Here is a 21,403-nt window from a genome sequence, read left to right as displayed (position 1 = left end):
CGATGTGACGCATTTGTCCCCCTCTGTTAATTCGATCGCACTTTTGTGCCGACTTGGTCGAATCGACCTAAGTCGACTGCTTGTATGCCCGTAGCAACTCTGAATCCACACGGTTATCCGAGTTGTTTTGAACACTGCGATTTTCTCAAAGCTGCGAGATTACTCCGGATGCCGTATCTGCAGGCGGACATAAAAAAAGTGTAGCTGATAATGCAAGTTTTCCGCGCATTAAGGAATTGGAGCGGAAGCTAACGAAATAAGGCTATCCAACTTAGGCTGCACTAATTGCTCATTTGTTTTGTAATCGCGTTCAGATTGCGGGGTTTAACGCGCCGATGGGAGCTACATCTGGGCTTCGTGTTAATTTTGACCCCCTGGGGACCCTTACCGAACGTGTACTGAAATCTCCGACGCAGTGGCGTTTTCGCTTTTCGCCTTTGCCACAAAAGCATCCACCGAGGCCGGGAGCGAACCCGCGTCCTTGGGCTCACAGCACAGCGTTGCTTTATCTGGAGAGGGCACGTCCCGAAAACAAGCCTTCATGGAAATTAGCGTTAAGAAACCGAAGCCTCTTTGTTCCAGTTGTCGCTCTTGTGGGAGTGTTTCGTAGGGTGCTCTCTGCCCCACGGCAGAGAGCACCCGATTTTAACGAAGCTCCGCCTGTAACGAAGTCCAAGTATTTCGTTGACGTTTCTGTTTAGGTGTATACCGAATCAGAATAAGGAATCAGGGGGGCTCGTTGAATAAAAACAAATAAGGGTCGGCAGTCAAGAACGTCAAGGAAGGCAAAGGGGAAAAGGCGGTTCGACATTTCTGAAATGTTTGAATGACACCTTTAAAACATCTCTCTCTATTATATATATATATATATATATATATATATATATATATATATATTAGCGAATCAGAATAGGAAATGAGGGGCTCGTTGAAAGTAAGACGGAAATAAGGGTTGGCAGTCAAGGAAACCTCAGAAAGCAAAGGGGAAGATGTGGTAGGTAATTGAAACAGATAAAGAATTTGGAAAGAAATAAAGAAAGTGGAGAAAAAATGCCCGCCAGGTTGGGTCCGAACCCACGACCTCCAGAATACCGGTCTGGTGCGATATTCTGGAGGTCGTGGGTTCGGATCCCACGCGGCGGGCATTTTTTCATCACTTTCTTTCTGACTCGAAAAATTCTTCATCTCTTTCTATGACCCACCACATCCTCCCCTTTGCATTCCGAGGTTTTCTTGACTGCCAACCGTTATTTCTGTCTTATTTCAACGAGCCCCTCATTTCCTATTCTGATTCGCTATCGCGTCCCAAAACCAGCGACGAAAAAGTTCGCGCACTTGTCGCTGAAGTCCGTAGAGTACTCGGGCTAACCTTATTAGCTGGCTCCTGTTTCCAATTATAAGCGTGTGTCCTAATATCAACGGGAATGAAAGTGTAGGATAAATTTTGTTCAATTATTTCGGTAGTAGCCAACATCATTGCTGCTTGTAGGTAATTTGGTATACATCCCCGGAAAAGGCGACATTCCAGTTTTTCTTACAATTTCTTTAAAATCCCCGTCTGACAGAACTTGAAGGCCCTATATATATATTGTGCAATATATATAATAACCACGCCATATCTTTTGACAATATATATATATATATATATATATATATATATATATATATATATATATATATATATATATATATATATATATATATATATATATATATATAGATTGATTGTAGGGTTTTAACGCGCCGACGCAACGCAGGCGATGAGGCGCGCCGTAGTGGAGGGCTCCGGATTAATTTTGACCACCTGGGGATCTTTATCGTGCGCCGAAATCTCGTACACACGGGCGTTTTTGCTTTTCGCCTCCATCAGAAAAGCGGCCGCCGCGGCCGGGAATCGAACCCGCGACCTTGTGCTCAGCAGCGCAACGCCTTAGCCACTGAGCCACCGCGGCGGGTATATATATATATATATATATATATATATATATATATATATATATATATATATATATATATATATATATATATATATATATATATATATATATAATAATATTCACGCCATAGCTGCTTTTAACAAAATATCGCCTATAACGAAACCAGTTTTTTGTCCCGTGCTGTAACGAGGGTTTATGAAATATTTCGCCTAGGACGCAATCGTGGCTGTAAGGCAGGAGCGGTGGTGCTCAACGTGTACAAAGCCACGCCATGCAATAGCCGCACACGCGCGCACTAGCCCTCGAAACTGAAAAATTCAAATAATTAGCACGGAGGAAAAAGGCGCCGCCACGTTACGAACATTCGCCAAGATCGATGACAGCGCGCGCGTCGGCCTTGTGCACTTGGGCTTTTTTTCTCAGTCGTTGTTTTCTCGCCTTCGCACTTGGAGGTTGGGAGGGCTGTCTCCGCCAACGAGACGGACCCTTTGAACCCATTGTTGTTCCTTCTTTCATTGAGTGCCGGAAAACGGGATTCATGTGTCACGGCGCTTACTACCACACCACGTTCCGAGTGAATGATGTCTTGTTTTCCAACCGAGTGTGGCGGAGGGCTGCTAGAATTGTCGAAGGAGGTAACGCATTGAATGGAAGCGTGGCGGCAGGAGGCGTACGGAAAAGGGAGACGGAAAATTTACGACGCTCCTTGAGGTTGAGTGAATGAACCGCCATTTTTGAACGTCTACCCGATGTAGTGTGGAGCGCTGTTGTGTGTGTGTGTGTGTGTGTGTGTGTGTGTGTGTGTGTGTGTGTGTGTGTGTGGTGTGCGTATGTGTGTGAGAGAGAGAGAGAGAGGGAGAGAGAGGGAGGGAGAGAGGGAGGGAGAGAGAGAGAAACTGCGTTTAACACGACTGGCACTTGCAATACTGAGTCAGCGAAACAGAAACAGATGAAAAACATGACATCTGCACATTGGAATTTCAAATTCTGGGGGTTTAGCGCGACGAAGCTATGAGGCGCGCCGTAGTGGAGGGCCCCTCCGGAGTAATTTAGCCCCTTGCTGGGGATCAACGCGCGCCCAAATCTCGACTCACAGGCGTTTTTTTTTTTTCGCCCCCATCTGAAAACTAGTTCGCATTTGATACGACACTCACACCCTTTGAGGTTCGGTGTAACGGAGGGCTTCGGACTAATTTAGAGCACCTGCGCCGACTGCGTTAACTGATACAGAATTGAAGAACCATAGTTGCGCAGCCTACCTAAAGGAGCCTTGAAGACAAAACACAAAAGACTGCTTTGACCCACTTGTAACTAAGCTAGATATTGAGGAAGACAGATGAAGCGGTGGCGACTGGCTTACTCGCGGAACCGTTGTGACGTCGCAGGGACCTGTTCGTGCGATTGTAGTTGCGCCTCTAGTTCTGTTTGGCCGCACCACTTCAATGCTTGCACTGATCGCTGTCTTCAGCTTTACGCGCGTTTCGTCAGTGCCGACGGTGTGTATCATTTATTCAGACGTTTCTTTCAATACTTCTTACCTTCTTTAAGGTAATAAACGTCTTTCGGGGCTGTATAATGAAGTTGCGTGAGTTTCCAAAGGCTATGTTCTTTCAAATAAAAGGAGCTTGTATTTCCTTTTCATGGCCCCTTTAAACGTGTATAATTTGTATCCAAGCAACTCCTGGGGTGATTAATGTTTTGGCCGCACGCAATTTTGTGCCAGAGCTGCAGGTCCGGCTCAATTATTCACCGTTTTCTCCCGTTATTTTATCTGGACGTGCGTGCACCGTTAAATGGCAAAATGAACGTTTCCACAAATAGAGGCGGAACACCTGTGTGTATCGCACACACGCGCTAGTAGGCGGAGGGGCACCTTTCATTTTCTGTGCGCGTGAAAGCGGCGGGTGTCAATGTCAATTGGCTAGTGGCGCCATCTCTGGCGGGTGATTCTCGGCGCGATCTGTGCAACGCGGATGGATGGGAAGGCCAACTTCCTTGCCATTCATTAAACTTTCTTTCTACTCGCAACGGCCGGCCGGGCTTACGCTGCCGTTTGTGAATGGTTCACTTTACCAAAACGTCGCATAAACTAAGGCAATGTCGTTCTTTTTTTTCTTGAAAAAAAAAAAAAAAGTCCCGAGAAGTCACAGCGCTTTTAAGCGTCATAATAACTGCACACATAAATGGTTAATTAGCGAGGATTTTCTCGACGTCGTGAGTAGCGAATAGCGGTTACTCCAAAAGCTCTTCCATCGTGACCCTGCACGCGCGGCACTCTCCAAGGCTCGGCTCTCTTGCCTAGCACTTCCGTCCCGGCGTTCGCGGGCTCAGCGTTCCGCCGCGTGGCCCTTTTCGCAAGCGAGAATCGGATATTTTCTTTCCTTCCCGTTGGACTCTCCTCTGAGCCCCCGCTTTCGCTTTTTCCCTCGCGCCCGTTCGGCGCTCACCCCTTCGCTCGGTCTCCGCGACCGAGCCGAGGCTGCCGCGCCGCCATGTTGATTTCGCCTGCGCGCCACCCACAATTCAGCGGCGCGCGCTCGCAAAGAGTGCGCCGCTTTGTGCAGCCCGGTGCGGCAGCTGCGCGCGCTGCCAACAAACTGACCCGAGGGAAGCGCCGTCGGAATTGTTCTCGAGCGATTGTGGGCAAAAGGGCGGCCGTGAAGGAAACTTGAAGATCTTACCGCAGCGCCGACGTCTGCTCGGCGGTAGCGGCGGCCCCGCCGCGGTGCCTGGCGGAAGGACACCACGCGCGGCGGCACGACCCGTCCGTCTTCTGCGAGGCTTCATCGATGGCGGCTCGGTTTGTTGACTGTTTGACGTGAGATTAAATGTGCTTTTCGGGGTGCAGTCTGGCCAAGACGGATACCGTAGGGTCCACAGATTGCCCGTGCGAAGAGCGACACATCGGGAGCGGCAACTAGGGCCGCCCGTCTGCTTTCCGTGTGCCGTGCGTGTGCGTTCGCGGCGGTGTTGATACTGGAAAAGCCGCCGCCGCTGCTGCCGGCTGCATCGCCCGAGCTCCCCCGCCGTTTCGTTGGTGGCCGTTCGTTTCTTCCCCTCCAGCGCGTTTCATTCCGCCGGTATCGTCTGCGACGACGTTGGGGGACCGCGGACGGCCCGGAACCGATCGCCGCGCAGTCGGTCGAGTGATTGTCGAAAGTGAACCATGGGAAATGCCGCCACTACGAAGAAAGGGGACCCTGCGGAGAACGGTAAGCGCTTGCACCCTGGCCCAGTGCGTGTGTTTGTGTGTGTGTGCGCGCTAGCATCCCCGTCGCCGCTGGTTTCGGATGGCCGCGAGGCGTACGCAGCCGCTCCCTTTTCTTCGCACGCCGCCACCAGAGCGAAAGTAAAATGACCGCGGCTCTCGCCCTGTCGCCGCTGCAGGCAGCGGCGCTCGCAAAATGCCGCTCTCGGAACCGTGCCGAGCACGATCGGATCTCTGCCCCTCTCGAACATCGGCCGGGCGCGCCTCGGATGGAGACACCACCGCCAACACCGCTCGCCCGTGGCCGAGTTTCGCTTTTGGGGGTCCCCCAATACTTCCCAGCACGGAGCAGCTCGCCGGCGCCGAGTCTCATTTCTGTTGTATTGCTTCGGAGGCCGCATTTCCGCAGGCTTCGCGAGTGACCTTCGCTGGCGCCGTGCGCGTCGTTTTTTGTACTTTGCGGAACACCCTTCTTGCAGCCCTTTCGTTGGGGGAGAGAGGAGGGCTTGCAAAGGATGCTGCTTCGTGGGTCGTTTTTGGCAGCGAACCCTCCGGAGTTGCCCCTGGTGCGAAGAGCACACGGTCCCACCACCGCGGATATCCTGCTATCACTGAAAGTAGAAACAGTTGTAGTAAAAGCAGATGGAAACGGCTCTCTATCCGTTCGTTTAACAGCCCCGCTTGGACTACTACTCTGTCCGCTGATGGAGAGATGGGCGGACGCTCTGATGCCGATAAGAGGGGCTTCCGAATGCCGGGGTAGCGAACGCACGAAGCAGTTGCTACTGTCCTAGCTTTCTCCTACACGCGCGTTCCGTTTGTTCCGTGCTGCGCGATGTCCATTTGGTTTACGAGCGTTCGGATCAGGTCCTGTCGCGTCCCATAAGTGATCCCTTCATTTCACGATCGACCCGTGCCTATTCTGGGGGAGGGGTGGTGCGCACCAACCTTGCTTTGAGTCGCCCTACGACGACTCTGCTAACAGAAACCTAGGGAAGGTACCGCGCTGTATTGATCGCAGGGCCGTTGAAGGTATACATACGCTCCGCCTCCGAAACAACCCATGCGTCTAATCAGTTTTTTTTTTTTTTTTTTTGCCATCCGGTAACAACTTGTTTCGGAGTCTTTGGTGGGCCTCGCACGACTCGAAGCAAGCGGCGACGGCACTAGTTGCACAATCCAGTTTCCTTACGCTTCTTTCGGAATCGATAGAATGTTGCCGTGGACCCAGGACCACATGTGCCCGCGTAACCCCAATGAGTGAGTCACGCCTTCGGGGTCTAGTGGACGTGTTTTTGTGTCAGCTGCGCTGAAAGCCGCGCGTATAAGTTGGGCAAGTTTTTCTCTTCGCTTTGTTCTGCCTCGCCTGTGGGCGGATCGAAACGCCAGCTTATCTGGGTTTGGATTGGATTGGATTGAAGGGGTTAGAAAGGCGAATCGGGATATCTGCCTGTCGCCGATTTGTTCGCTTGAGCACTTTGCTAAGGATACCTCCAAATTATCCACAAACTTCGAACTGGGTTCCTATGTCGCTGCAAAAGCTAAGAGTCGGAGTGACTTGGTGTGCTTTCCGTTACTGATGAAAACAAAAGCGGTACCCTTAAAAAAAAAAAAAAACACCCGGAACGGCAAGCGTCACGTCCTAAGCAGATTCCGCGTTGGCGATCGGCTCTGACGGGCGTATCGAAGTCCCTCGAACGTTTCGTCTGTCGAGTTACAGAGTGAGCTCTGCACGGTGGACAGGGAAAACCGTTGAGTCACCTGTACATCCATACGAGCAGAAGCTCCACCAAGAGTTCTGAAGGCCATCGTCTCCCGCTGTTTGACGGCTACGAACTGATGCCCGCTACCGGTAAATTCGGGACTACTAGCGTGAGGTTTGTTTTGTGTGCTACGGACATTATCGCTTCGGTTTTTTTTTTTTTTTTGCTTTGCGGGAGAGTCAGAAAGGCCGGTGTCGTCGCGGGCTCTCTCCCTATTGGCGGTTTCCCGTCGTAGCTTTCTTTCACAGCTTTGCGGCCCCACGATGCGGGACGAAGTTCGTGAAGCGGATATAGGGACCAGGGCTTCCAGCAGGGTCGTAGCCACGGATGCCTGTAGTACAACTTCGAGTGTGGCAGGGTTTCTTTGAAATGGAGGACGCAACCTTGGACCTATACGTACAACATTGAACACTGGTTATTTGCACGTGTGAAAGAAAATAACACTATACTCGATGACAACTTAAGAACGGCACCGGAAGTTGCCGCTGTGCCTTAATTATCACCGTAGCCGGATGTTTCTCCGCGCGGCGCAAGTAGGGCGTTACTGGGAATATTTTGAACATGGCGTGAGCCGTTCCTGTGATTTTTTGGGCTTAATATGCTTATAAACGACTCCAGTGACGACAAACAAACTGCGTGAGACAAGGCAGACGATATCACGCATTCATAGCAAACCCCTTTCAAAACGCGCGCACACTGACGTCACGGGTACGGCGCTTTGGCGGAGTGATACACTACATGAGGTGGTGCCGTTCTTGAGTTGTAACCGAGTATATCAGGCAGCACGTGGCCTTTCTTGTGCTATTTTTAACGCGTCGTTTTTTTCTTCCCCGACACTTTTTTTTTTTCGCTTAAATACCCACCCACCCATTCCTCACTAAATGAACGCGGGGACTGCCGGTTAAGGACATGTTTTGCATCAGCTCTACCTGCAGTTTTCTTTGCGCTAACTAATGGGGACATATATGACCAGGGCGAGTGGTTCCAGAAGTTTCCTTTATCCTAACTTAACTCGATATAGCTTGCCTCTGGTGACTCGCTCAGCCACTTCAACCGGAAAAGCTTTCCCAATGAAAGTCGAGGGAGGCGGCAAAGCTTTCGCGCGTCAAAACTGCGCCTCAAACCTTCAAAGACCGAAACCGCGAACGAAGACCAAACCCACGCTACCATTTTTGCGCGCACCGAGTAAACGCGTCTGCGAACGATGTAAATGTGTACCGATGCGTGGTCCATGAGATAAAGGTATACTATTCTACTGCTCCTTCACGATCGATGCGTGTATTCTCTTTGTCTTGAACCGCTCCTTTATCGCGATTTTCAAGTTACCGTTTTTTCACCGTGGAAGCCCGGTAATTCACGCACGCGGGCCGTGTGTCCAGATATCAGCACTTTTCGGTCGACCAACTAACTGCTCTGTGGGGAGATTCGTTAGTTTTTTGACAGGACGCCAACCGTCCCACTGAGAAATCTTTCACTTCAAAGAAAAACGCGAGGGATATTGAGGAGGTTTCGAATTTCACCCCACATCGACCGATTATGGGCAGGAGGGATTCGGTATAGAGGCCAGCACTAAAACACGGCTATCAGTGGGCTACCTGCACGTTAGCATTGCAGTGATACGACCAAACGCACTACAATCGCACAGTCGAGTTTCACTGGTGGCCGCCAATCGGGCATCCTCTGACGCCATGAGGAGCTGGTGGGTCGCCACTGCTTCGACTGTTTATTCGAAGTTCGCCACGGAAGTGGTGTCGCCGTCACAGGGACAGAGCAGTCTTTTTGTTGAACCAGCTTGTGCGTTGTCTTTATGGCCTCTTTTAAGACAATTTAAACTAAGGTTGAATGTTGTGCATGCCGTCAGTGTGGAGACGTGGAAACCGTGCATGCTGGCTTCGTAACCACTCATTCATTCGCACCTCCGCGTGGTGCCTTCCGCTTTTCGCGGGCGAATTATTGGTCACTCGGACCGCCGGCGGAGGAAGAGCTCCATCGGCACGCGCTGTGTACGTAGGGGCGCGTGAAAGGACGCCCCTTAATGTGCAGCGTGCGACACACGCAGGCTTCGATTAATCATCGCGGCACCCGAAATCCCTACGCGAAATGGCAGCCCGGAGCGCAGAAATCGCCGAGTGTTTTGAAATTCGTGTGGTCTTGTGCCGACAACGCGAAACGTTGCTGCGTCACCTCGTATCCATAGCGGTTCGATTAGAAAACCGCAGTACCCATCCTGACGGCCTTGTTAAAGGAGCCATGAAGACAAAATACAAGTCGGGTTTATTAGAAAGACTGCTTAGTCCCGATAACAATGATACCAATATCATCGCAATCTTCGAACAAATAACGGAGATATTAAAGAAAACGCGCGAAGCAGTCGCGACCCCCTAGCCAATTTTCCGCGACTTTTCTATGACGTCACGGAACCTTGTTTGCGCGATTGGCGGCCGCCTAACTGACCTGTCGCGACGACACATGACTGGACGTCTGTAATGGGGCCTCTAGTTCCATTTGACCGCATCACTTTTAATGCTAACGTGCAGTTAACGCACTGAAAATTACGTTTTATTGTTGGCCCGTATGACGCCATTCTTGCTCATAACACGTCACTGTGGCGCAAAATTTGAAAGTTTTTAATACTTCTTGCTTTTTTTTTCGTTAAAAAACATCTTTTGTGGCTCTAATGGAGCTGAGTGAGCTACTGAATCCTAGTCCTTTCAAATTAAACGAAGTTGTATTTTCTCTTCATGGCTCCTTTAACCATGGTGTCGGTGATATAGTTAAACCAGGATGTCCGGAAGTTGACAAAAGCTCGCAATTTTTCGTTGCATCCAGGTTTTCGGAATGTGCAGGTTTCGAGGTAAGGCTCGTGGAAACGGAAGCAGAAACGAAGCCAAAAAATGCTAGACATCAGTGACGGTGAACTCACCCTTCGTGAATTTATTTCACTGCGAAAAAAATGAGTTGCGCCTGCTGCTTTCGCACTAGCTTAGCTACACGACACCAAATAAGCAAGGTCACTTACCCGGACAACCGATTTTTGTCGCGTATATGTTCTCTAGCTCATATGAAAGCTAGCGTTTTATATAGCCCGGTAACCACAAGCAATTTATACACAAATCGGCGGAAATATAATTCTAATTTGGCAGCAAACTTTTTGAAATCGGAAGGGTGGCGGTTCGTAGTGTCGAAACTTCGACACTACAATATGTGTCCCGGTCACGTGACCTGCAAACCTAGCAGCTACTGTAACTGCTGAAACGTTCATTCACTTATATTGAAAAACTTTTATAACACAAGTATTTGCATAAGTTTAAATTGTATATGTATTTTTAAACATTATTTTGAAAATTTTTAAGACACGCCGCCCGCCGCCGGGTTGCTCTCGAGTCTCAGTGCGGCTAAAAGAGCCTCTATGCCCAGAATCAACGGCAGCGTTCAGTAAACAGATCCAGCGAAGGAGCTTTGACGATTCTGCCCTAGTCAAGGGCGTTTTTTTTTTTTCTGGCGAAATGTTCGATTTCAGTTTCCAAATACGCCAGCGGCAGCTTAAAAAAAAAAGAAAAAAAGGACGCGCCCAGCGAGAATCGAACTGCCGACCTCCACAACGTGAAGCCAGATTCTACCTACCGTCAATCCCAACAGATGGCGCATTCGTGCAAAATAGACCGTTGCATTAAAAACACACATAAAGGAACAGCCTGCGATTGAAACTTTTTTAGCTGCGGACAAGTTTTTAAATATCGTTTTTCATTTCGCATACAGACAAAAGTATGTTGCCGAGCTACTCTGTGTCATGGTTGCCTGCATCATTTTTCGGAGGGGCACATACGGCTCGCAGATCTAAAAATTTCCATTTAAAAAGTTCCAGGACGTTATCAGCAAAACCGTTTCTCGTCAAGGTGCTTTAAGTGATGCCCTTTCATTTGGGATAGAGAATATATACTCGACAAAAATCGGTTGTCTGTCCCTTTAAATCCAGGAATTCGTTACGTAGGTTCGTTACGTCCAGGTGCAACCGTAGAACGAAACGGAATTGGGCTTCTTCCCAGCGACAGTTGTCGTCCTTTTGCCTAGCCCCATTGCGTGCAAGTGTTCCATTACTATATAACCTGCGAGAAATGGCTTGGCGAAAGGAAATTCGGGCGCTCCTGTGTACGCAGAAGGCCCTCTCCGACGCAATGCGAGAACAAATCAGGTTGGAGAGGAGTTGGAGAGATTGGCTCGGTTTTCCATCTCGCAGCGATGCCCAGATGTAGTGCCAACAGCAGGCAGGGGCGGCGGCATAGGTCCACGTGCCCCCCCCCCCCCCCCCCCCCCCCTCCTCTCAACACCGGCCGTCATGCCTGCTCCCGAGGAAGCTGCGACCGCATCATGCCGCCTACAGGCCGCGTGTATAGTGCAAAGGACTTTGATGAGTAAACACCGCGGGTAAAACGCCGGCCGCGTGTCGCTGGTTAACCATCTGTGCGGGGCCCTAAATCCCTGCGCTGTCCTTTATCAGTGGCGTAGCGAGAAATATATTTCTCGGTAGAAGGGAGAGACTGCGCCGGATGCCCGGATCGCGTGTGTCGTTTCTCTGCAGGCATACATTTCGGGGTTGGTTCTGACACCCCCTGGCCACTCCCCTGCAGTCTTTCTTGGGCTGCTTGAAGGCGGAAGTATTGGCCAGTCCCTCGATTCGGCCGCCCGGTCGAAAGTAAAAACGAATTCTTGGACGAGATATGGGGTAGACATTTCCAGACTGCTTCTTAATCTGGGGGCTGTGTTCCGCACTTGTCAATGTTGTTGAGCAAATGGAAAACGTTAGGCGCATTTGAGTCAAAGCATCAATGCGCGGGTGGTATTTTTTTAATCGAAAATGCATGGCTGCTTGAAATTTGCGATAGCGAATGAACGTGGCAAAATATGTTCCGACCCAAAAATCGCTGGCATTCCGAGAATTGTCCAGCAGCATCGAAAGGTTCCTCCAGCGAGCAGCGGTCGACGCGGGAAAGGGAAGCAGAGAGGCAGGGGCGGAAGGCGACTGCCGTCTCTTGCAGCGAAGGAAGCAGTTTTTGCCCAGCCGGTGTTGCCTACGCTTTCATACAACAGTCCGCATGTTCCGTCGTTTACGTGGTTACCGTGTTGACCGGGCCCCGTCTGCGCCTGCGCGCGCGGAAAGGGCGGGGAGGCGCATTCCACCGTGACGAATGCGCGGGCATGGCAACGCCCGCGGAACTAATCCCGTGGTCGCGTCCGTGGTCGCTGCCACGGCCACGGACGCTCACGGGGCTGAACTTCGCGCCCGGCTGCCTCAGCGCATGCGCATGACATCGCCGACTATCTGGGCACTTTCTGTGCACAGGCTGGCACGCACTTTTTTGTTGCTGTTAAGTTAACGCTTGTCACGAAGGCAGGTTTAGCCGGAAAGTGGAAGCAGCAGGCGAACATTAACCCCGTAGTTTGCCTTCGCTGCTACGCTATCATCCCGTCGCACGGCGTCCTGGAAACCGCGCAGTTTTCGCTCTAAAGTTACTCGCTGCCGGCAGGTTCGGCTTCGCCACAGTGCGCTACTGAAGTGGCCAATGCCAACAAACGAAGCAAATTAGGCGAACGGCAGCAGCAGCAGCACGCGTGCCGTTTTTGATCAAAAATGTGCTCTGCAGCGCTGTGACACCGCGCAGTGCAGAACGCACTGCGTTTTGCCGCAACCATTGCCATTCGAGCAACAGCGCAGACCGAAGTGAAATCATGTGCTCGACATCGTCGTTCGCTAAAATTTCATTGTTGGCTGCAGGAATTGGTGAATCGCCCTTCACGTCTTCTCGTTCCCTGTGGGCCGTGTCTCTTAGCGCCGGCTTTTTGTTCGCGATGAAGATTTGCCGACTGGCAGATCTCACCCATTGTGTTGCGTTCGCGCCGTCATCTTTTTTTGCCCCTCCGTCGGAGTTTGCGCACTACCAGTGGCGGTGGCCGTGGCAGCGTCGTATCCCCGTCGCAAGGACTGCCGATATTACGTGCGTTCGGATGAATGAGAGTTCCGCGTTCGTGCCCGCCAACTGCGCTACGCCTTGGTCGGTGAGGAGTGCTCGTTTGAATACGGGACGGCGTCACTCATGGCGTTTCTTTCTTCGCTGCGTCGCCATAATAGCGGGGGATTTTGTGTAGCGTAAGCTACACTGGCCGAGGTTGAGCAGTTTCTCGTGGACCCTGAAGGGCCGTGCTGCGCTAGCGCGGGATGCATTGGATTGGATTAAATGGGATTGTATTGGATTGGATTGGAAATCCAATCCAATTGGAGTGCGGGTGTGTAGAGAATTGGGTCTGCGCATTCCAGAAGAGTGACGTCATAGCCGCGGCAGACGCACTGGCGCCTGCACGTGCCCAGCTGTGCGCCTCCGTTGCGCAGTAGCCAAGTCTGACGGTGCGCTGGAGCCGCTTGATAGCCGTTTCGTCGTGCTGCGCATGCGCGAGGAGCAGTGACTGGACTGGATTGGATTGGATTGCTGAACCTTAGCTCACGATATCCTGGCATAGCCTAGCTAAGCCACTGCTATTTTTTTTCTTTTTGACGTATAGACGCTTATCAGGGGTGACATGTTAGACGCGACATCGCAAGAACAAAACATTGCTGAACCTTAGCTCACGCTACGTATATCCTGACATAGCCGAGCTAAGCCACTGCTATTTTTTTTCTTTTTGACGTATAGACGCTTATCAGGGGTGACATGTTAGACGCGACATCGCAAGAACAAAACATTGCTGAACCTTAGCTCACGCTACGTATATCCTGACATAGCCGAGCTAAGCCACTGCTATTTTTTTTCTTTTTGACGTATAGACGCTTATCTGGGGTGCCATGTTACACGCGGCTTACAAGAACAAAACGCAGACGGACGCTCCGTTGTACATTTGTATTCTGTTGTATTCCATTCCCTTGTATTGTTTACCTCAGAAGCGCACATCTTCCTCCGCCTCCACTTCCGTTCGCAGTCTGTTCCAGTCGTGTGCTCCATTGCAGATTAGTGGTATCTCTATCGTTGCAGCTCGCATCCAGCAGTTTACTGACGCTAGTCTGTTCCCTAATCCACGCTGGTATTTTTCTTCCCATAACACGCTGGATCGATGTAAGTTTTCTTTGACGCCGCTTAGCGAGAAGCCACGTTTGTGCCCCATACGTCATTGCTGGGATAACGCATGTACACCTGCCTTTTATGTGACAGAGGGAACCTTCTATTCACGATACCGGAATTCCTGCCCAGAGCACCCCCCGTTCTGAATTGCGGGTAATTTCCTTTTCATGGCGAACACTGCCAGTCTGATGGTGGGGATAGTGATGACTGACAGCGTGCATATATATTGTGCGAATTGGTACGTCCGTTACGCAGATCTTGAACTCCATGTACATACATCCTAAGGTGTCGGTCCGTTCTGTATCCTGCCGTTAATTCAAAGGGGGATGGGAAACGAGCGTCAAAGATGAGGGGACCAGCTCGTGTCGATGTCGTCATAGCGGGATCAAGAGAGAGAAGAGGGGGGAGATGTTACGCCGGTAACAAGGCGGACCACTGACGAGCGGGTGGCTATCGAGGTACAGGCTGCGAGGCACAAAAGACAGTGTTGATGCGAAGAAGGGATTCGGACGGTCTTTTGGAGAGGCTGATTATGACGTTGATGACGCGTTTTGTGCTAAATTGTTCGGCAGAGAACCCCTTGGCTGACGCTTCATCCGTGCGTTAGCCCCACGGTGGATCTGGTATATATCCGCAGTCGCGTCGTCTTGCGGGTGAAACTTCTTCTCAAGCCGTGCCCTTGGGCTGCGTGTGGCGGTTAATGGCCGACTCGTTGATCCGCGTTTATTTACGAGGACGCCGAGAGCGCTCTTTTTCAAAGACCGCTCCGTCAGAGAAGAGCGCCGTCGGTTTCTCTTTCGCGCGTCTCGGCTTCTGTCCGGCGCGGCAGATCGAGCGACGGCCGGCGAAAGCGAAAGTGGCTCCGTGTGTGTCGGGCTCAAACGACGTTGAAAGGAGCTCCACGCATACGCCGACGGGCAGTCAGACGTTTAGCTGGACAAGCTTCTTTGGGGATTCTCGAGCTAGTCGCCCGTGAGTTAGCCAACTGCCAGCTTAAGCGGAACACGTTGGAGGGACGGAAATACCGGGTGGGACGCCGACGCCCGTGGAATTTTTTCGGTGAGTGGGGTTAAGGGGCTGTACAGCCGGTAAAAGGCTTGTCTATAACACAGCGTTCGTACTCTCAGCCCTATCCTGCCCCGCCGGAGCGGGATTTGAATAAAACTACTGCGGAATTCTGAAGTCTTAGCCCTTCGCTTTTGCCTCCGACATGTTTGGAACGAGTATGTTCTGCCAGTTTTTGGGTGTAGCTGGTTGAAGTTGAAATCGCTGTTATAGACAAGCGTTTTACCGGCTGTACGTGTGAAATTCTTATCTTTGAAAGTGAGATGATTCAAAGGGCCTCATTCACATTTTGGGCAAATAAATGAGGAGTAAATAAGTAAGGAATGCTTTAAAAAGGTAGCCTCAATGGCCTCTCAAAATACGGAGAACAGACAGCGTTTCGGTTGGATCACGGGCGGGTCCTGTACCATAAATAAATGTGTGCCTTCCATTAAGATTCATTCCTGAGGATACTACCGCCCCCTTTTCCCCCGTCATGTGTTTTCTTCGCACAGGACCGGCGTCCTCAAATACCTTGGCGGGTTTCGTGGGAATTACGAGACTGTTATTTGTCCGCCCAGAGCATTTCTTGAGCACTTCGTGGGCACGGCCAATTAAAATAAATCAACCAGCCCGGGTGTGGGGGCGCGAAGCTTTCCAAAATCAAGTACGATTCTTATCGGAACGGTTTACTGCGCTGCGATTGTGCTCTCTAGTACTTTGCTGATACGGGCGCTCCTTTGCTTTCTACAGCGGTCAACCACCGTCGTCGTTAGACGGAGGGTTGCATGATTTTTCTAATTTTGACCGCGCCGTGACGGCGCAATACGCCAGGGCCCCTGCATCGCCGACCACGCACAGCGATGCTCCTTCACTTTACCCGCTATCGTCATAGCCATCGTCAGTGCGTTTTGTGGGTGGACGACAGAGATCAGCGAGAGGCTGGAAGCTCCGCCGGAGCAGTCAAAAAGGACACGCAGAAGAGGCCTTATGACGTGTGAAGCGATCAGGAGAATGTCACCCGTTGCGGTGGCTAAGGCGTTGCGCTGCTGAGCACGAGGTCGCGGGTTCGATTCCCGGCCGCCGCGGCCGCTTTTCTGATAAAGGCGGAAAGCAAAAATGCCCGTGTGTACGAGATTTCGGCGCACGTTAAAGAACCCCAGGTGGGCAAAATTAATCCGGAGCCCTCCACTACGGCGCGCCTCATCGCCTGCGCTGCGTCGGCGCGTTAAACCCTACAATCAATCAAATCAATCAGGAGATTGTTCGCGGTCTCCCAAGGTGGAGCTTTGGAGGATTCTGCGGAGCTGCCGTGGAGAAAATCGAAGTACAGCAAACACTGGTCACAACAAACTCGCTCTATTCGAGGTCTCGCTTTACGGGAAGTGTTCCGTGGTCCCCGGTGCAGTGTGTACTCGCTTTTAGCGGAATATCGCGTATAACGAATCAGTTTTCTGTCCGCTGGTACTTCGGACAGGAGGAGGGCGAGCTCAGTGTGGACGGGGCCTCCTTTCATCGACTCATCACGTTCTCCACCGCGTCGTCGTCGTGGCGCGTGAACTTCACGCGGCCGCTTGGCGGCTGGCTGTTTCAGAAAGTCGTGGTCGCAAGACTTGCAAAGGCGGAGAAGAAAAAAACGACACTGGAGATGGCCAGGTGCGCGGTGCTCCCGCATCGGAGGAGGAGGAGGAAGCAGCCGCCGCGATTTGGCAGCAGCAGCTGCGGCTTGCGCGCACGGTCCAGTCTACCGTGGCGACGAGAAAGATGCAACAAGTGTGCGGTGCAGCGATCGGAAATAACGGCGCTTCTTCTTCCTTCGGGGATAAACCTGGACGCGTGATCGCAGAAACGCGCCTGTGTGAGCACGGAACAACAAAAAAGGTTGGAGGGTTGAACGCACTGACCTGTTTTCACTTTCTGGGTTTCTCCAACGTGTACGAAACGACGCGTTGTGCGTGGGCTGCTTTTTTTTATTGTTATTAAAATGGCCTTTAGCCCGGACCAAGTCTTACTCCGAATACAGTAATGGAGAGTGCGAGTATTAGCGGAAAGAACCGCTTTAGCGCGCCCATAGCGTTAACGGGCTCGCTAACCGTCGCGTGACGGGGCGCTATCCGTTTGCGATTGCGGCGCGCAACCGTTAACGCCACAGCTAAAACGCTATACTAAAACTCTCTAATGTCTCGCTAATATGGACCCCGTTAATACGGACACTCCGCAGTATGGACAAAAATTTCGGCTGCCGTTCTCTCGCCATGCAATTCTGCCCCGTTAATATAGAAACCCGCAGTCCGGAGAAGGAACGGCTAATGTGGAGAGGCAACTGGCGAGTACAGGCATTTTTGTCTCATTTTGTGTCATTAACAACGAGGACACGGGTCCACAAAGCAAAAAATCGAGAAAAAGACGTGACCCCCAGAGGCCGCATGGCGCGTACCAGATTCACTGTTGGCCGAAGTATACCCTGCATACCCTGCATACCCTGGATACCCGGATACTCAGCATACCCTGGATACCCTGGATTTATCAGGGTATCCAGTCGGGGCATTTATCCAGTCAGTGCCATCGAAATAGATTTAGAACATTCATGATCAGCGAACAACCACGGCCGCTGGATATGAGAGAGACCTGGTTTCCATCGGGCGGCCGTGAAACAGCACTCTAGGGTAGTGAGGAAGAGGAAGAGACGAACGAGCTTGTCGGCGGATCCGCTCAACAGTCACATCAACTTGATGAAAGCTCTGCGCCGACAGAAGCAGCCGATGAAGAAGATGCCGGCCAACCGTTACAAGCTTGGAGACAGCCCTCGCATACCTTGAACAGGAGGGATGCGCAGAACGCGCACTTAAGAGTAGCCGACGTGGTGCGCTTTCTGGACACTAGAGTAGGATCGAAGGCATCAGTGCAAGCACGCATCTCCTCGTTTTTTACTGCGAAGTAGTATGTGTCTATATGCCGGTTTATGCGTGCCAGTTTATGCGTGCACGGGTTGAGAGTGGAGGGAAGGGAGGCCGGGCATGCTTCATGCCCTTACTGTCCGTTGTGTTGGCGTGAGGTTTAAAAGAGTAACACGAAATTTTCGTGTTACGTTTTTTCGCTGATACGCGTGCCTACCAGCCCACTAATCATCGAATGACACATTGGGCGGTCGAGTGCAGCGTAAACATTCATTTTCGGCGTCGTTTATTCGTGTCAATTTCGGTTTCGACAAAGCTAACGCCGAGCGGCCGCCGTGACAGGAGGTATCACGTTGCGTCGCCATTCTTGCCGTACCGCTGCCGCTCTGGACGCGCGCGCGCCCAGACCGGCCGAGGTCTTCACCGTCCCCACGCTCCCCGGCGCGTATTCCCAAACCATATCCCGTAGGGGCCCAGGCCGACCCGAGAGAGCGAGAGAGAGAGAGAGAGAGAGTACTTTATTTCCTTTCAAAAGGAAAGGGTAAACGGGGGTGGCGGGGAGGCAAAGAGCCGCCTCGTTCCAGGCAGCTTCTGGTGGCTTTCGAGATGAAGTCCTCCAGGCTCCTCTGCTCCACCAACTTGGTTGCAGTAGTCAGCCACTCTCTAGTGTGGTGCGCCCTAATCGGCTTGGTGTTTGGGCAGACCCGCGGGATGTGGGTTTGAACCTGCGGTACCTTACAGCGCGCACAGTTTGGGAGGTGTGTGTGTGTGTGTGTGGTTTTTGTACAGGTGAAGTCGAGAGAGACGTCGGAGGCTGCGTGGCGTCGGAACGGCGGCCGGCCGCGACGGAAACGCGCGGCCGAGTGCCTCGCGTTGCGTGTTGCTATTCGCGGCGCTGCTTTGTTTCGGGGGGAACGATGTGCGGGCACTGTTCGACGAAAGTGCTGTTTTTTTTTTGTGTGTGCTGGCTTATTGCGCATGCGTAACAGGGGCGAGGAGAAGGCATTTCCCGGTGATGGTGTGAGCTCCCACGAGCCAACGTTCGCGCTTTTGGGGGCCCAGGCGTGATTGATTGATTGATTGATTGTGGGGTTTAACGCGCCGACGCAACGCAGGCGATGAGGCGCGCCGTAGTGGAGGGCTCCGGATTAATTTTGACCACCTGGGGATCTTTAACGTGCGCCGAAATCTCGAACACACGGGCGTTTTTGCTTTTCGCCTCCATCAGAAAAGCGGCCGCCGCGGCCGGGAATCGAACCCGCGACCTCGTGCTCAGCAGCGCAACGCCTTAGCCACTGAGCCACCGCGGCGGGTGGGGCCCAGGCGTGGACCTGGAATGCGCCGTTCGAGGGGATTGAGGGAAAATTTGTTTTAATGGCAGAGGTGTTCAGGCCGACACAAATCCGTATACGGCGTAGACAGAAAACACCGAGCGCACGGGAGCGCGTGCCTCGCGGCAACCGCCCGGCGTCGTCCAGACTGATTCACAAGCCTACTAAAATATAAGATGTATAATGTGGGTGCTAAGACAGGATGTAAACAAGGTGGGGGAAGTTTGTTCAACTTTGTATGTATAGTAAGCTGGTTCCGTTCAGTTGTGGTTCGCAAAAAGGAAGAGTATTTACAGGCATGTCGTTACTCGTGCGCGAAAGAGTAGTCACTAATTGGCGTTTTTTGTCTGATGGCCTTAATATAAAGTATTAATTGTAAGGTGCCTCAGAACTGACCGGCCCGCTGCTACTGACGGTTTGTGTGAAATGTTGGGATACGTTTGCCCGTTAGTGACATATGAACGACCAGCGACGCTCAAGATTCCATGGTTTTATTGTTGTTTATTACGATATGTAATCAAAATGTGAGGTTATTTTTCCAATTGGGGGACCTTGTATTAACAAGGGGGAGTAAACGAATGAGAGAAACCAAACACGATCGATTGTTGCTAGTGACCAAGCGTAATCATCGTCAACAGCCTACGCAGGGCCACTGCAGGACAAAGGCATCTCCCATCTGATCGACCTCCGGTCTTGCACTGCGCGAGTCCAGAGTTTTAGCATAGCGTGTACCGTCCGCTAACGCAACGGCGGCGGGTAGCGGGGCCCTACTGGGAAGGTGAAAATTCGTCCCGGGGGGGATGGGAAGGGGGGGGGGGGGGAATAGTTCCGCGGGCCGGCCTTCTCCATGCCCGCGCATTGTCTCCACTGGGGGGCAACCTCTTCAGCCTCCCCGCGCGCGCATGCGCGGTCGTATCCCGGTAGCCCGCTACCGTAGCGGGAGCCTCCGCTAGCCGCTATGCTAAAACTCGCTATTATATTTCTTCCCTACACTAGCCTTCCCCTTCTTCTAGACCACTCTCTTACACTGGTGGTGGTCCACGGGTTGTCATTTCTTCTCGCCACATGGCCAGTCCATTCTCTTTTGTTTATTTGAACTATGTCGTCGTCTGCACGAGCTTGTTCTCTGTGTTAAATCCGTCGCGCGATGTGGGTAACGCGGGGTTCATGGGGCACTAACGAGGGAGAAAAAAGTCGCAACTAGTTCGCTGTGTCGGGTCTCGACACAACCTGATCCGGGAAGCTCACGGGGCTCTTACAGCCTGTGTCGCGGTGGTTTTGCCTAACCTGCGGGAATGGCTTACCTTTAGCGGATGTGTGTTGCAACTGCGATACCAGCTGTCCTATAATTCCCCATGAGTCGCACGAGTTACAATTGTTTTTGGCAAGTGTATGCTGTTGCCTACAAAGATTGGCAACACGCGGGGATCCCAAAATGTTTACTGTAAATTTACTGTCCTTTACTTTGCCGTTTACTGTCCTCAGTAAATTATTACGAGTAAATGAAACTCGACGCAATGATTTTAGCGGTCAACTTTGTTGTGATTTTTTTCTACATCATATTGAGAGCAATGGAGCTTTCGCGAGAAAGTGGGCTTTGCCGTGGAGCGTACTGTGTCCACGGACGACGACACCTACGTAACACGACATTGCATTGGCGGGAAGCGGGAATTAACACGAGGACAAGAGAAGAGAACAACATAGAGGAGACTTGTCCTCGTGTTAATTCGCGCTTCCCGCCAATGATTTATATTACCAACTCGCCCAATCTTCCGCTCTTGCACGTAACACTAACAGCTTCGATGTAAAAGACTGGCCTTATCGCACGCAGTACTTGGCTGATGTCACTGGGCATGCGCCGCTGTGGCACATGCTTAGGCGCTGCTTTGCCCCATATACGACGTGCAGATCCAAACTTAGTTGATTGATTGTGGGGTTTAACGCGCTGACGCAACGTACGCGATGAGGCGCGCCGTAGTGGAGGGCTACGGGTTAATTTTGACCACCTGGGGATCTTTGGGCGTTTTTGCTTTTCGCCTCCATCAGAAAAGCGGCCGCCGCGGCCGGGAATCGAACCCGCGATCTCGTGCTCTGCAGCATAATGCCTTAGCCAC

At 51.7% G+C, this 21,403-nt stretch overlaps 1 protein-coding gene across 2 annotated transcripts in view; it reads left to right on the top strand.

The window, feature by feature from the left end:
• Positions 1-4,644: 4,644 nt before the first annotated feature.
• LOC144166281 (cAMP-dependent protein kinase catalytic subunit 1-like) overlaps positions 4,645-21,403 on the top strand; it is a 71,882-nt gene continuing 55,123 nt past the window's right edge. Inside the window, exon 1 of one of the 2 annotated variants that reach the window (XM_077695819.1) lies at positions 4,645-5,149. In XM_077695819.1, the coding sequence (XP_077551945.1) occupies positions 5,104-5,149 (46 nt within the window). In that variant the 5' untranslated portion in view covers positions 4,645-5,103. The remainder of the gene's footprint in view (positions 5,150-21,403) is intronic. The other variant, XM_077695820.1, reaches the window with a different exon arrangement.

Source organism: Haemaphysalis longicornis, unplaced genomic scaffold (genome assembly GCF_048455015.1).
Source record: "Haemaphysalis longicornis isolate Haplotype H1 unplaced genomic scaffold, Haemaphysalis longicornis Haplotype H1 scaffold_163, whole genome shotgun sequence".
In the NCBI taxonomy this organism is placed as follows: Eukaryota; Metazoa; Arthropoda; class Arachnida; order Ixodida; family Ixodidae; genus Haemaphysalis; species Haemaphysalis longicornis.
The sequence above is the reverse complement of the archived record's forward strand: the minus strand, read 5'-3'. Positions and strand labels throughout refer to the sequence as shown.